A 14647-nucleotide genomic window follows, 5' to 3' on the forward strand; every position below is an offset into this window, starting at 1 on the left:
TCAGCATTTGCTCCCTCCCAGTGGGATTTGCCTGAGTTGAGCTCAGCACTATCTCGGGATCTGTCAATGTTAACTGCTCTCTCGCAGGTGCTCAGCTAGAGCAGGGAGGGGAGGAGCAGGGAGATGGACAGCCAGGGCTTTGGTCTCATTAAAGGCTGAGTATAACTCCAGAAGGACCCTCAGGATGTGGCCCACCATAGTCAGAGACCTGCATAAACACCGTGGCAAAGCCAGTGCTTTGGCCAGGCTGTTGCCGAGCCCGGCCCCGCTGTGTCCCCACCCGTCCAAGCCAAGCGAAGTTCTTCAGCAGAGCACATGGAGGAGGCTGCCGTGACGCGGGCCACCCATGTGTCCTTCCATGTTCAGGGCTCTGGGGGACACCGAGCGGGAAAATTAACTGCTGAACGGGGGAGAGCCCCTGGGGCGATGCTAGCGGCTCCGGAAAGTGGAAGTGGTTATACTGGGAACACGACTCGGCTGCCTGTAAAATCTCAGTGGCTGGAGAAGGGCGTCCAGATTTGGGGTTTTACCATCCTCTTGGATCGCAGTGATTTTGTCTGAGGGAAAGCACGTGCTAAACTTGCTGTGCACTCCGGGGGCAGGGAGGGATGCGTTTGAGGAAAACGTTTCTACCCGCAGCAGGTAAGGAACGGTGCCAGAATCCTACTATCAGCTGCAGGTGGCTGGGCGCGAGCAAAACGCTGCCGCTGCCGGCACTCGCGCAAACACCCTCTCCGGCTCCGGCAGCGGACCCGCGGCGAACGCAGCCCGCAGAAGCCGCCCGGGCCGGGCCGGGCCGGGCCGGGCCGGGCCGGGCCGGGCCGGGCCGGGCGGTGTGCTCCGAGCCACCCTCGATCCTGACAACCCTTGGCGGCGCTCGGGGAGTTTGCCCGGGCGGAAAAGCTCCCGCAGCCGCTCCCGCGCGCCCCTTCCTCCGCCCGCTCCGGGGCCGGGATCCCGCCGCGGACCCCCCCGGCGGGGGGGGGGGGAGGAGGAGGAGGAGGAGGAGGAGGAGGCGCCTGCGGGAGAGGAGGCAGCGGGAGCTGCCGGCCGACAGGAGCCCGCAGCGGGGCCGGGCGCCGCCGGCGCGGGAGCCCGCGGGGCCGGGGCGGAGCCGGCGCGGAGCGGCGCGGAGCGGCGCGGGGCCGGCGCGGAGCGGCGCGGCCGGAGCGCGGCCATGGGCTCGCGGCTGAGCCGGCAGAGCAGCCTGGAGGAGGAGGGCGCCGCCGAGGAGCCCTGCGCCCGGCTGCAGGGCGGCCGCGGCGATTTCCAGCTCTCGTCGCTGCTGCTGCACCCGCAGAAGCTGCCCGGGGTGCTGAGGAAGAGCTCGCCGGCGCCCTACGTGAGGCGGGTCGGGTGGCTGCGGGAGATCCAGGCCACGCTCCGCGAGCACAAGCGGGAGCACGCCGTGCACATCCTCCGCCTGCTCAGGAAGGTGAGCGCCGGCCGGCCGGGGTCCGGGCAGGGGGGGGCTCGCCCCGCCGTGCGGGAGCCGCGGGTGGCTGCGGGAGGCGACGCCCGGCCCGGCCCGGCCCGCTGCCCTGCCGCGGGTGAGGGGCGCCCAGCCCGGCCCCAGCGTGCAACCCCACCGGGGGCAGCAATCCTGAGCCCCCCCTCCCCCGCGAAAATTCACCACCGTCCCCTCGCCCCCACCCAGGCAGGCTGGCCAAGGCGGGTCCTTGGGAGCATGCAGAACGGTTCTGGGGAGCCCCTCGGGGACAGCCTAGCCCCAGGGGAGAGGAAAAGGGGTCAGTGTATCAGTGGGAGCTCGTCTGTCTGCCGCCATTCAGGAGCGGAAAAGCCCGTGTGCAGACACTGTGGTGCCAAACTGATGCTGAGGACAGAGCCCTGCTGCTGGAACAGAGCCATCTCCTCCATCTCCCAGTGCTGCCATCCCTTCCCAGGCAAACTCAGCTCTCCCCGACTGCAGGCAACTTTGCGATCAATAGCACAGGCGACAGATCCTCCCTCTGACTTAGGACATCAACTGCAAGCCATCGTAGCTTATCGTGTTGCTCTCATTAGATAATGGTCCACTTCTCTCTACTTTTCTTGTCTGCTGCCATAAAGTTCACTGAGGAGCATTCCCAGCACCGCAAACACCCCTCCTGGCACGCTGATAAATAGGTGATCCCTCGGGAGACACTGGTACCTGTGGAGTGGTACAGCAGACCCAGGCGGAATAGGATTTCAAAGACAGTTTTAGCAAGCCACTATTACGAGAAGCTAGTGAGGCAGGAGAGGCATCCTCTCTCTCCACGACTGTAGTGATGTGACAAGAACAGACTTTTCTAGGATTTGCCAGAGGCCAGAACTACAAAATGTCATTTTCTATAGTGCTCAGCATCTCTTCTTGAGACTGAAGCGCTGAAATCCCTCTTAGACCTCGAGGTCTCCATAAGGTCCATGCGTGAGCTGCTGGGGTTTGGATGCTGAGTCACGGGGCCATCTGGAGTGGGGGTCACTCCTAAGCCCTCCTTTCCCTGCAGCCTGCCAGCTCCTTTCAGGATCAGCCGAGCGCTCGGCTTCCCCACGCCTGCGCTGAGCACAGACGTGGTTCAACGGCTGCCCGCAGCTTCTGGGCCAGCCTGGCTCGGGGAGCGGGGCAGCGTTACGGTGCCCTCCTGCTTGCCCGACGGCCGTTCGCAGCACGCCCCGTCCCCAGCTCGCTCGGTGCCCCCGTCGCACGGGCTGCCTCACCCGGGAAGTCGGGCTTACACGTCCCAGGCGGGGTCTGCTGGCTGCCCGTAGCACGACGGACGCCTTGGTAACTCCAGGGACGGCGAGGACCGTTTCACACCGCGCCTTGTCCCCGAGCCGGGGTGCAACCACCCCCGAGAGAGCGGGGCGCGCGCGGGACCAGAATTGCAGCCTCCCGGGCGAGCGCGGCTCTTGGGGAGCAGAGGCGCCTCGTGCTGCGAGGCGCCCGGCTCCCGAGCGGGAACAGCCCTCGTCCTCCAGACCCGCGGGCTGCAGTTGCGTCCGCCGGCGGACTCCGACCCACGAGGCCGGGCGCTGCTTCTACGACATCGGCAGGATGTAATTAAGTAACAAACCGGCCAGAAGCAGGTTTAGTGAGATCCACTAAACAGGGTGCCAGCTCCCAGCGTTTCAGGGAGCCGCCCGCCGCCCGCTTGACGCGAGCGGGCAAGGCGGGCGAGCCGCGGGTGGGGAGCGGTGCGGCAGCCGCGCGCTTCGGGAAGGACGTCAGGCTCGCACCGGCAAGGGGCCCGGCACACCGCGCTCTCCCGCTGCGGAGGCGCTCGCCCCGTGTCCTCTTTAAGATAACGGCGCGACGGCGGGTGAACCGGCCGGCCCCGCGGGGCTCTGCCCCCGCTAGCTGCAGCCGCCCTGGGGACAGCACGTTTTCCGAGAAGAGACAAAGGAGAGTGGGAATAAGAGCGAGACAAAGGGAGACAAACAAGAACGTGCCTCTGGGCCGACAATTTGTGGACTACCAACATGAAATTAATATTTACAGCTGCAGTGCTTGTAAAGCCCTCGCGGGCAGGATTTGCAATGGGAATGCAGGTTCATCTTAGCGGTATAGCTCCAGCTGGCAGCGTTCCGTTGCTGCTCCGACATCCGCTGCCGCCCGCCCAGCCACACCGTCCTCTCGGCAGCTTTCTTCATCCGTGCACGTTACGCTCGGCGCAGGAGGCTCCGTCTCCCCGAAGCCTTTCGGCTAAGGCAGGCACCAGCCGTGGCCGGGGCAGCCCGTCCTTCAGGACGGACCCACCGCTGAGGTCTCCTGCTTGCTTGTGGGTATCGGCCGCGTTCAAACAGCAAAGGGGCGTTTCATTTAGTCTTCCTTTCCGCATCAGATGTGCGGCCAGGGACTCCTTGGTGTTGTGCTCTCAGCTTGATCTGAGCATAGCCATGGCAGGGGAGAGGGGTACGGCAATGGCTTTGGTTGCTGCTTAGGGCTAAGATCCTGCACCTCTGCCAGCTCCGGCTCCATCCCTGCTGCTGACGTGCATGCATGCGTGCCAGCTCCTTTTTTTATTTTTATTTTTTAAGAGCTCTCAGTGCATCTTTCTCTGGGTGGTGCCTGAAGCGCACATCCAGCGGAGCAGCGCGAACATATGGGGCACCCATTTGCTTATTCATTTCTCCTGGCAGCAGCATACAGAATGGGCTGAAGACTTGTTTTCTCCCTCAACTGAACCCTCCTTTGTCAAGGGAATCAAACCCAGCACCGCTCCTGTTAGGGAGCTCTTTTGTTCCATATTTCTGCCCTCAGGGTATTTTCATGTGAGTGCCTGTAATTTCTCTGCCAGGATCCCATTTTTCTGCTCATTTTTTTTTTCTCCACAGTTCTGTGGTACCTCCTCATTGCAACGACTGCATGTCTTACATCAGATTTCGGCTTTTCTTTTAGCAAAAATAGCTTAGTTCTTGGCATCATCACCCATCCAGCCCCTGGGGATGCTTTTTGCTCCCAAGGATGCTGAGGGCTCTCCTAGCATACCCTGTACCCTGGTCCATGCAGTGAGGTTGCACGGACCACAGACCTTCCCCCAGCTCGCGCTGTGGAAGGAGAGGGGAGGAGGACTCCCTGTGACCGACTGCCCAGTTCCACTTTAGAGCTATCTATTTACAGACATATTAAAAGACAATATTGCCCATGCTTAGCAGTTCCTGAGAACTTCAAAGCTCAACTAGACTCAAAGTGATGGGCCAGGCTTTTGGTCAGCTAGCCACCGAGGAAGACAGCAGCGAGGTCTCTGAGTACCTGTAGAAGGCTTTGATTCTTCCAGGAAAGCTGAGACTGGAGTAGCATTGAGATGGAGGATTGAGAGCTGGTTCTCCTGCCCAGCTCCTTTATCAGATTTGCACAGGGAGGCCAGCAAAGCTGCGAATTTCTCTGGAGCTAATTCTCTCTGAGCTTCAGCTGGCCTGATACATTGTTGCTCTCACCTTCCCACGCTGACTGGAGACAAGGTGGTCAGTCTCCACGCTACCTGGGTCAGCTTAACACTGTCCACTTCATTCAGCTCTCCAGCTGTCCACATCCTCCATCACTGTAATGCTGGGACAGAAACAGCTGCTTCACCTTTCTTGGGTTTTTACTGTCTGGTTTTGAAATACCCCCTGGCTGTAGCTCTAAGGAAGCCTGTATATCTGGCCACCTGTGTTTTTCTTGTAGGATCTGGGACTGGAAGGAACATTCCTCAATGAAGTGCTCTACAAAAATACAACCTTCCTTAACTTGGTGGATCCCATCTCCCATGACTTGCTGATGAGCCTAGCGAGAGATCTGCAGTGTCCCAAAAAGGTGAACCCTCCCTTCAGCTCCATGGACCCGCTGTGACATAGCACTGATGCACAGTGAGCTCTGTTGTGGGGGTGGCATTGGTGGTGGGCTCCCTCATCCTCCAGAGCCAACTAGCACATGCCCTTGGTGTAGCAGCATATATGTTGTTGGGCATGTTTCTGTAAAAATCGCTTTGAACTACACCAGAAAGATGTGGAGGGTTATGTATGCACAGAAATGAGGAATTTACTGTTCATGTCAATAGTAAACTTGCCCACAAAGTGCATGCCAGACAAAAATACATGGTGAGGGGGGAATCAGGTGGTGGGGCACATTCACCGGTGTGCTCCAGAAGAGCAAAGCAGCTAGTCCGTCTGTACCAAGCCGTTCCCTGCACTCACTTCTCCCATCCCATGCTACATCCCTGCATCCGTGCGACATCCTGCACACCACAATCCAGTATCAATACTGGCACCTGCTTGTGTTACCCTTGCCAATCCAAGTGTTCGTGGTGGCAATGTGGCCATGACTTCTGTTTGCCCAACAGTCTTGGCAAGGTTCATGTTTGCTGTGGGAGGAGGGTGACAGAGAGGATTTCTTTCTTCGAAGAGGGTGCAAGTGAGCAGTTTCTAAATTTGCCTTGCTGCCCCCCGAGTCTCTGGTAACAAACAACTAACCATCAGGTCTCAACAGCCAAACTACATTTAACTAAAGTTTAATCATTATCTTTGGGCTGCAATAGAGCCTGAAACTTTTTTTTTCCCAAAGGTAATTTTTGTCCGAAGGTTATAAGCATCTAGAAAGGGGGAGAGGGGTGGTTGCAACAGAGGTACTGCTTAACCACCAGAGCGGCAGCCCAAAGACGTGAGAAGTTAGGGTGGGCGGGAGGAGGACTCGCTCCCGGCTTTCCCTCTCCATCAGCCAACCGAGCACAGGCAGCGACTGCAAACACCGGAGGCAGCATCCCTGCCTTCCGCCACCCCTGCACCCCCACCCTGAGGCGGTACCTCGCAGGAAAGGGGGGAGGGGGAAAATCACAGGAAAATACTTTCCCTTTCACATTATTTCAGGTTTTCATGGAAAAATGAAGATATCTGGGGGCTCTGGCAGTCAGGGGCTGCTGCTGGAAATGAAGGGTTGAATGCTTTTCCCCCCTCCGCTTTGGAGGTGTCCCAAAGTGGTCCTCTTGGTGGTGCCTCTACTGAAGCCCTCCCTGCCTTCCTCATTCCCCCATTATCAGTGCTCGCAGAAAAGGATGTTTTTGGAGAAAATGCCCTTTGAGTCACGGAAGGGATTTCACCCCTCAAAATACCAACAAAAATCTGCACCCCTAAAAACACCAAACGTGGGAGAGGCTGAGGCACGGCGCTCGAGCCCGTTTCTCCCGCTGCCTCTGCCCGCCGGGGCTCGGTCTCGTGGCGGGAGCGGCGGGGATGGCGAATTTGCCGGCTAAGCCATCCCTTTGCTTTCAGGAATACGACCCCTGGAAGTCCTCGGACCGGATCTGCCGGCAGCTCATCTACCACCTCACGCCGCACTCCAAGCGGCACCGGCACGGGCTGCCCCGCAGGAAGCCCCAGGCGTGGTAAGCGGCCGGCCCGCGCGGGGACCTGCCCCGCGCCCCCCTGCCTGCCCGGGGGCCTCCCCGGCCGCGGGGGACCCCGGAGAGGCGGCTGCAGCTCCCAGGCTTTGACGCAAGCGCCGGCAGCTCCTGCTCCCGCTCGGAGGCAGGTCCCCGGGGTGGCTTAAGGGGTGAAAGCCCCACGCTCTGGCGACACTGTGGTTTCGAGGCCACCTCGTACCCGAACCAGCGGGTTCGACCGAGGGACCAGTGCTGACCGAGTGCTTTTCCAGACCCGCTCAGCCACGTGGCGCATTCCCTGCGGGATCCTACAGCGCAGCTCTGCCCTTCTCTCCATCCCCACCCCAAAGCTTTTGAAGCCCAAAGAGGCTTTAGGGCAAGAGCAGCACCGGAGGCAGGGGCCGGCAAGGGTGGCCATCCCCGTTCCTTCCCCAAGCTCCCCCGCGCTGAATCCCAGCACGGTCCTGCTCTTCCAAGCATGAAGATGTAGGGCTGGAGCGGCAGCCCTGCTGCAAGGTGTTATATAAGACAAAAAAATTTTGATTAAATATTAAACAGCAGTGCTTCCTCTTAAAACTGGAGAGGAGCTGGTTTGCAGCAAAAGGCACCTGCAGATTTGGCACCCGAGGCCACCGCAAGAGAAAGGACATTGCCAGTATCAGGAGGGCAAGAAAGAGCAGCTTCGCTTGGGGGCAGCTGGGCCGAGTTTTGCCCAGCCAGGATGGTTTTACCTCATCTGAAATCTTCACTTCCTGCTACCGGGAGCATTTTGCTGCAACTCTGAACCTGTGCCCTTGGGCTTTGGTTTCTGGCTTTGCTGGGGCTGAGGCAGGACCCCCGTGTTCTCTTCTAAGTGCCATTTCCACTTCCTGGCAGCACGTCAGCAGGGTCCACAAGATAATTAGCAAGCCCGACCACGGGAGAACCGGAGCATCTGCCAGCTCTTAATTAGCACATCTCCGTAACAGCCCAAACGCAGTGGAGACGGGAAGAGAAGGGAGCTGCAGCGTTACCACCAGTTCAGGCAGGAGGTGTTTCCCCCCACACAGACCTCCGAGTGGCAAACCAGTGGTTCAGCCACAGCCCCATCCCCTCTCAGGGGGGCCCTAAAATGCCCAGTAAGTCCAGCCTGAGCCACCCAGGAACCAACAAAATAGTTTCTTTTTTTAAAAAAAGAAACTACTAGGAAAGGTGTTTCTTAGAGCCCTCACATTCAGATACCCAGCAGTGCCAGGACAGCTGGAATTAGATAACTCTCGAGGATAAATCAGACTTTCCACCAAGCAGGAACAGTCCTACGTTATTCATACCATAGAGCCGAAACCAAATGTTCAGTTAGACCAAATTTAGCAAAGCATCTCCATCGCCTAAGGCGCATAAGAACTTCCTGATATGCACAAGTAGGTCCTCTGGGCCTCCTTAACCCAGACCTGCTCCCCAGTAAAGCCAGAGCTCCCGCTCGCTTCTGCTGCCACCGCGAGCGCCAGTATACCCGAGGCGGGTTGGAGCTGCCGCGGAGGCGCCGCGTGCCGTCACGGGGCAGGGCGCAGCGGCTCGCCGTTGGGTGCCTCCTCTGCAGAGCCGGTCCTCGAGAGAGCCGCCAGCAGAAGCGACAGCAGCACGGGGCGCAGCCCCGAGTCCGGGGAGGGATCGGGCCGCTGCAAGCGGCCAGCAGACCCCTGCTTTAACCAGCCGAGTGCCCCAGGCCGGAGGCAGAGAAATACAGAAGGAGAAAGATTATTGCAGCACAGGGGACCCAAGGCAGCGGCAGGCACGAGGTACCTAGCCAGGCTGTCTGCTCTCCCTCCGGATTAAGCAGTCGCCGGTGCCGCGGGGAGGCAGAGGCGTTCCCTCCGCCGCGTCCCGGCCGGCCGCCCCGCGCGGCCGAGGGTTGGCGGTATCCCCGCCGCGCGGCCGCCAAGGAGACCCGCTCCAGCGGCCCAGGCGACACCCGGCCCCGTTTGCTGCCCTGGAGGCGAGGGCTTCGGCTCTCCTCTCCCGCTAAAGCCCCTCGCAGGCCTGCAGCGTCCAGCCGGCACCACCGTGCAGCTGAGCCTACCTACGTGACCGGGAAAGCCGGACTCTTTGGGGATTTACTGGGGGGGGGGGGGGTTAAAATAAAAGCTCAAAAGCTGAGGGATAAGAATTTCCTCACCAGGGACAAGCACAGCTTTACTGCACAGCTAAAGGACAGTCCAGTTCAGCTGTCCCTTATATCCTAATGGGCTTTCTGCCGTAGCAGTGTGTTTTACGGCCTCTGCACATCACTCACCCTAAATGAGCATAATACATCCCAGCGTGTCCCAGCATGGACACGCTCCAGTGTCTCCTTGTTAAATTGATGTTTGTAGTGTAAGGAGTAATGATTTAAGAAATGCTTCTCCTTGCAAACCTTGGCTCTTCAGGTTGCCGATGCCACTTTGGTGGCGTTCTGGCAAATGCAGGATTTGGGGAACGTTATTAAGTGCTGTTCTCCGAGGTCCTGAGGCTTCCTCGGTTCAGCAGTGCTGAAGAACTGTGTGTTCTCGTGCAAGTGCCACCATCTGCCTGCAGAACAGGGCTTGACCAAAAAGTATTTTGTTTTTCCAGAGCAAAGCCACACTTGATTGCACTTCAGAGTGCAGCAGGAAAAGGGGATGTGGGTGAAGGCAGCCTTTGTTTGGAGAGCTGAATCACAGCCTAGTAATGTAATCAAGAAGCTGCAGGTTACAACTGAGCTGTCTTGGCAGAGCTGTGCTGGAAAACCCTGTGCATCTTCCAGTTACATTGTCTCCAGAGCTGGCTGCTTTGGTGCCTCCTTTCTTGAGTGCAGGGGAGCAGATCTAGATCGCTAAAACATGCGGGCAGCAAACAGTGATCTTTACGAGTAGGGTGTTGCTGGTGCAGGGGAAAGAACAACAAAAAGCCCGAAGATTTTTCACCCAGTAATAGGTTCAGGGAGAGCAAAGGCAGCTTTGTGCACAGAGTTAAGTAACTCTCAAACTCCATAGCCCTGGGCTTTCCTTTTCACATGTCTGGCTGTGGTTTTACTGCTTATCTGCCTGAGTTGCATTTTGAAACTTGGTTAATCCAAAGCTGGATGGAGAACAGAGCATCCCTTCTGGGCTCATTGCTCCGTTTCTCAGTTATTGATATGCACTGCCCAGACATTGCAACATTAGATGCACTTCAAAGACGCAAAGAAAGCGTGTTGTCTAGAAAACTGCAGGGACACAGCTCTGAGGGGCTTAAGATCTCCCCCACCTCCCCAGAACATCACTCAGGACCAAGGATGGCAGCTCTGGCAGATTGGATCCTAGCCTTCATGTGGCACCAGAATATTAACTAGAGCTTCATGTCACCCTTATGCAACAGTGAAGAGCCACCATCATTCCTGCTTTAGAGATAGAAAACCAAGTCAGAGAATAGCAGTCAGTTAGCTAAAGCCACAGAGTAGCAGAGTAGATGGAAACATAGGATCTGTCCCACAGGAGGTTTTTGAAGAAGCTGCTGCTTACAGAAACATCAGTTGGTAAAGAAATTGTAGGGAAAGGCAGAAACCCCCTCCTCATCTTACAGGACAGAAAGGCCCAAACACTACCCACGATTAGGCTTTCCTGATCATGAAGTGAAGGGTCCATCTGGAAGGGCAGCTGGGGGTGGTGGAAAGGGCCAACAGACCACTTGACACTACCCTGTCAAACATCAGAAAGAGAAGTCCAAGGCTGATGGGCTGGAGAAGCAAGATTCTTGGGCAGAAAGATGGGCAATGGATGAGATCATTCAAGCTGAGAGGCAAGCGTACAGATCTCATGCAGCACGTTCGTGGTACAGCCTGGAGAGTGCGGGCTAACATCAGCCAAGAGGCAGAGCTGGCACCTCGGGATGGGACACCTGGCAGCGAAGGGGGGCGGAGGCAGGTTCCCCAGGTCAGTGGGAGAAGGGCCAGACCCTGAGCTGGAGAGAGCTGGGAACGATGCAAGGAACAACTTCTTCCAGGCAAGAGAAGCATGGAGGCGTACCCAGCAGAGCCCTCGCTCCTCAGCGGGGCCGGGCTTCTTCCCCCCTAAGCTTGCTGCAGAGAATACAAATACCACCCGCTTCGCTGCACCCGGGGCCCAGGTCCTTTCTCAGTGCTGTTCCCCACCGTTACGAATCCAGACACAGCAGCAGCTGCAGGAGCACTGGGTTAATGCAGCACCTAGCACTTCACAGTCTCTGCCCACAAGTCCCATGGGCATTGAAAGCCATGTCGCTAAGTAGCTGTTTTGTCACACACACACACAGGCATGCTTCTTCAGCTGAAGCGATCTTTAAGCCTATTTTACTTGCAGAAAGTCGGGGATAATAGATGACCCATTTCCCTGCAAATAAGTCTGGCATTTTCTCAGCTGCTGCATGAGCGTCTGAGCTCGGGGTTTTTCCCTGGAGGGGAGCAGAACTCAGCAGAGCTCCAAAAATACCAAATGCCAGATAATTCAGAATAAAGCATCTGCCCACATCTCCCTCTGCCACTTATCTAACAGCAGATATATATTTTATATATATATATATCTTTATCTTTAAAGCAGTGGAAGGGAAGGAGCAGTCAGTGCCCCGTGCCAGCGAAGGGGCTGCCCAGGGGTGAGGAGCAGAGCTGCCAGGGCTTGCAGCCCCCCGGGGGTGCGAGCGAGCCGGGGGCCTGGCTGCAGAGCCCAGGGCAAGGCAAGAAAAAAAAAATCCAAGGCAGCAAAGCGGGGGAGGGCCCTGGCACAGCCCGGGAGGCAGAAAGGCTTAAGCACATTCAGCCAGGAGCAGCCCAGTCTGGAGAATCAATTACGGGAAGATAATTTGTCTGCTTGATTAAGGCTTCCTTGGGGTATTGGCTTGTTGCTGGGGAGAGCAGCAGAAGGTACCTGCCCGGTCAGAGCACGAGCTATGACTTACGACTGCAGTCTCCGCAGAGCCGCCGCCGGCGGGGGAGGCTTGGCGGGCCCGGAGGGACGAGCACGTCCCTGCTGCCCCTCCAGACCCCTGTCCTCGCTTGCCACCCGCGCTCGGAGCCGAGTCACCCGAAAGGGGAGCCCCGGGGCCACACTCACCCCCTCCTACGGGGGCTGCTTGTGCCAGCGCCGGGAAGGAAGGGCACCTGCGGGTCCTGCCGGTTGCATCCCCCTTCTGCCTCCCCTCTGGGATCTGCTGTGGGTCCACAGCACTGGCGAAGAGAATTTCTGATAGCCGCAGGTTTGGCTTGCGCTAAATAGAGCCTGAAATACTTACAGGCTTGTTTCTCTCCTCACTTACACTATACCCTCCATCCCAAAGTCCCAATCTAAGCCAAAACAAACCAAAGACGACCTCTGTCTCATCTCATACCAGCCTTTTTCTGCACAGGCTGCCAGATACAGGGGGAAAATTTTCCCCATGCAGCTAGGTTTAACTCTGAGCATTCATTTCTCCCTGCTTAATCTGCCCAATACGAATACACCTCTCCAGCGTGCATCTGTGAGAAGTCAGGTTCTCGCATTTTTTCACCAACACACACGCAGCCTGTCTCGTCCAGCAGCACACCCCCCAGCCCATCACGCAGCTTTGTGGCCCCCTTCCCCAGCAAATCCAACAGCCCCATGGCATGCCCCTACAACCTACCTCCTGCCTCCACCTGCCAGCGGGCAGCTCCAAACACAGGCAAGAGCCACAGCTGAACCCATGTCTCCAGGCCCCCTTTAGCACCCTTATGCCCTCTTCACCTCCCCACAGCTGCAGTAGATCCAGGAGATCTGCTGATCAGGTGTTGCTGGCTTACTAAGGGGCACTGGGGAAAGTTCTTAATAGGACACACAGTAAATCCACTCTTGGAGTACAGCTTATCTATCTTCACAATTGTTTTCCTGAGAAAATATCCATTTCTCAGCCTTACAACGCTGCTGTCCTCTGCCCCACAGCAGACATCTCTTGAGGACAGACCCTGGCATTCGCCTGGAGAGGATGGTGACAAACAGCACCCACATAGTGCAAGCCAGGGCACTTGGAAAGTTTGCTTGCCTTGGTTATTTCTGCTGTTCATGCATGAGTGTCTGTGCATGCCCACACAGACAAAGCCTTTGAAATGTGCTAGTGGAAGACGCTTCAGCCTCACAGGTTTAGCCAGTTCTTGCAAAACCTTTGTACAAATGCTGAGAACATACAGAAAAGCCCCAGGACGCAGTCTGCCCAAAGGCATGGTGCAAACCTTCTGCTTTCCCAAAACAAACTCCACCTAGCCTTTGCTTCCCCACTCACGTTCTTCATGAACTCTCTCCAGCCCCAAGCGCATGCCCGTAACAATCTCTCTCTCCCCTTCTCCATCATTAGCCTGAAGACCAGTCTGCAGAAGAAGGTGAGCCAGGACTCCATGGATTTGTCAGGGATCCCCCTGACCATGCGGGATGTCCACCGCATGGCTTACTACCTGCAGAACAATGGAGACCACCTCACCTCCATGGACCTGAGCTTCACTGAGCTGAACGACGACATGGTGCGCCTACTGCTGCCATTCCTCTGGGCACTACCCAAGCTCACTCACCTTTCCCTCAACGGCAACCGGCTGACCCGGGCGACTATGAAGGAGCTGACTGATGCCATGAAGGACATGAACAAGTTCCCTTGCCTGGCCTGGGTGGACCTCGGCAACAATGTAGATGTCTCTTCCATGCCGCAGCCCTTGCTCGTGGGCCTGCGCAAGCGCCTCAGCCAGCAGACCACGCTGCCCACCATCTACGAGGCACTTGACTGCGACTCGGAGCTCTCTGCTGGGAACGAGGGCAGCCAGCCGGAGGACGAAGGAAAGGAAAGCTCCCCGCCACGCGCTTTCCCCCAGCAGGGCTGTGAGAGGTGACTGGGCAACAGGTCGGTGCTGGCAAGCTGAAGCTGCACCGAGGAGAAGTCTTGAGTACAAACACCAAGCAGAGGGCCAGCTTCACCGGCTTCCTTTGGCGCTTTTCTCTCGCCTTCCCTGACATCTCCCCCCAACTTGCTGTGAGACGAAAGCCTGTCGTCCCCCCACTGCTCCACTCCCTCCCCTCACTGCCAAACCCATCACCCACGTTCCAGAGAAGAACCAGTGACTTACAGCGAACCTGGTTCCCAGGCAGGGTCTCACTGGAAGATGGGAAAAGACCTGACGGAGTTAAGAACATCCTCCAGCAGCCATTGGGTTGAGGGAAAGGGATGGGGGAGAAACCTAAACAGAAACAGGCTTGTAGATTACTTCATTTCTTCCTTTTCCTATGCACCTTGGAAACTTTGGGACCTGCAGTCTTGAGTGTGAAAGGAGGTACCCCAAGAGTTACGGAGCTTAGTTAAAGGGCTCAGCGGCTGGAGCCAGAGCCCGGCAGTGTGTCTCCCTCTTGTGTCTGGCTCCTTTTGTTTTGTTTTTTCCTATTGTGTGTTTTGTATTAACGTCCGAACAAAGGGACTTGGTCAGAGACCATTGGATTGCATAGGCTGGGGCGGACACACGGCTTGGAACTGCAGTATCAGGAAATTTGCTGTGTGACCGGGGTGGGAGGGAGGGGAAGGAGGTATGTGTTGGTGGGAGCATGGGGGATGGGATGGGAGGAGTGGGGAGGAGAGGGGAGGGAACGGTCTTGTGCTTAACGGGGTTGGTTTCAAAAACTGTGCTTTTGTACTAAAATGACAAGCTCCAAGTGAAATCGAGGACGAGCTGACAGCCAAGTGCAGAACTGTGGATCTAGAGGAGCAAGCAACAAACGTGCCAGTGGTGGGCACTTCCCAAACTAAAGCACGGAGCTTTGGACCAGCTCCTCCTTGGCCTGTTGCACACCTCATGATACAGACATGATGGGAGC

The 14647-nt window shown here is 57.3% G+C and overlaps 1 protein-coding gene across 1 annotated transcript; it reads left to right on the top strand.

The window, feature by feature from the left end:
• The first annotated feature begins 1177 nt into the window (after positions 1-1177).
• LRRC75B (leucine rich repeat containing 75B) lies at positions 1178-14233 on the top strand. Its single transcript, XM_062590246.1, has 4 exons — positions 1178-1435; positions 5150-5278; positions 6730-6842; positions 13152-14233. Exons 1-4 carry the CDS (start codon positions 1178-1180, stop codon positions 13672-13674), a joined length of 1023 nt encoding a protein of 340 aa, XP_062446230.1. The 3' UTR covers positions 13675-14233.
• The last annotated feature ends 414 nt before the right edge of the window (positions 14234-14647 follow it).

The sequence above is a fragment of the Rhea pennata genome, chromosome 17, assembly GCF_028389875.1.
Source record: "Rhea pennata isolate bPtePen1 chromosome 17, bPtePen1.pri, whole genome shotgun sequence".
Taxonomy (NCBI): Eukaryota; Metazoa; Chordata; class Aves; order Rheiformes; family Rheidae; genus Rhea; species Rhea pennata.

Coding starts and splice junctions, on each gene's coding strand:
- LRRC75B (XM_062590246.1), top strand. CDS start 1,178: ATGGGCTCGCGGCTGAGCCGGCAGAGCAGCCTGGAGGAGGAGGGCGCC. Junction 1,436..5,149: donor TCCTCCGCCTGCTCAGGAAG/GTGAGCGCCGGC, acceptor TTTTTCTTGTAG/GATCTGGGACTGGAAGGAAC. Junction 5,279..6,729: donor ATCTGCAGTGTCCCAAAAAG/GTGAACCCTCCC, acceptor CTTTGCTTTCAG/GAATACGACCCCTGGAAGTC.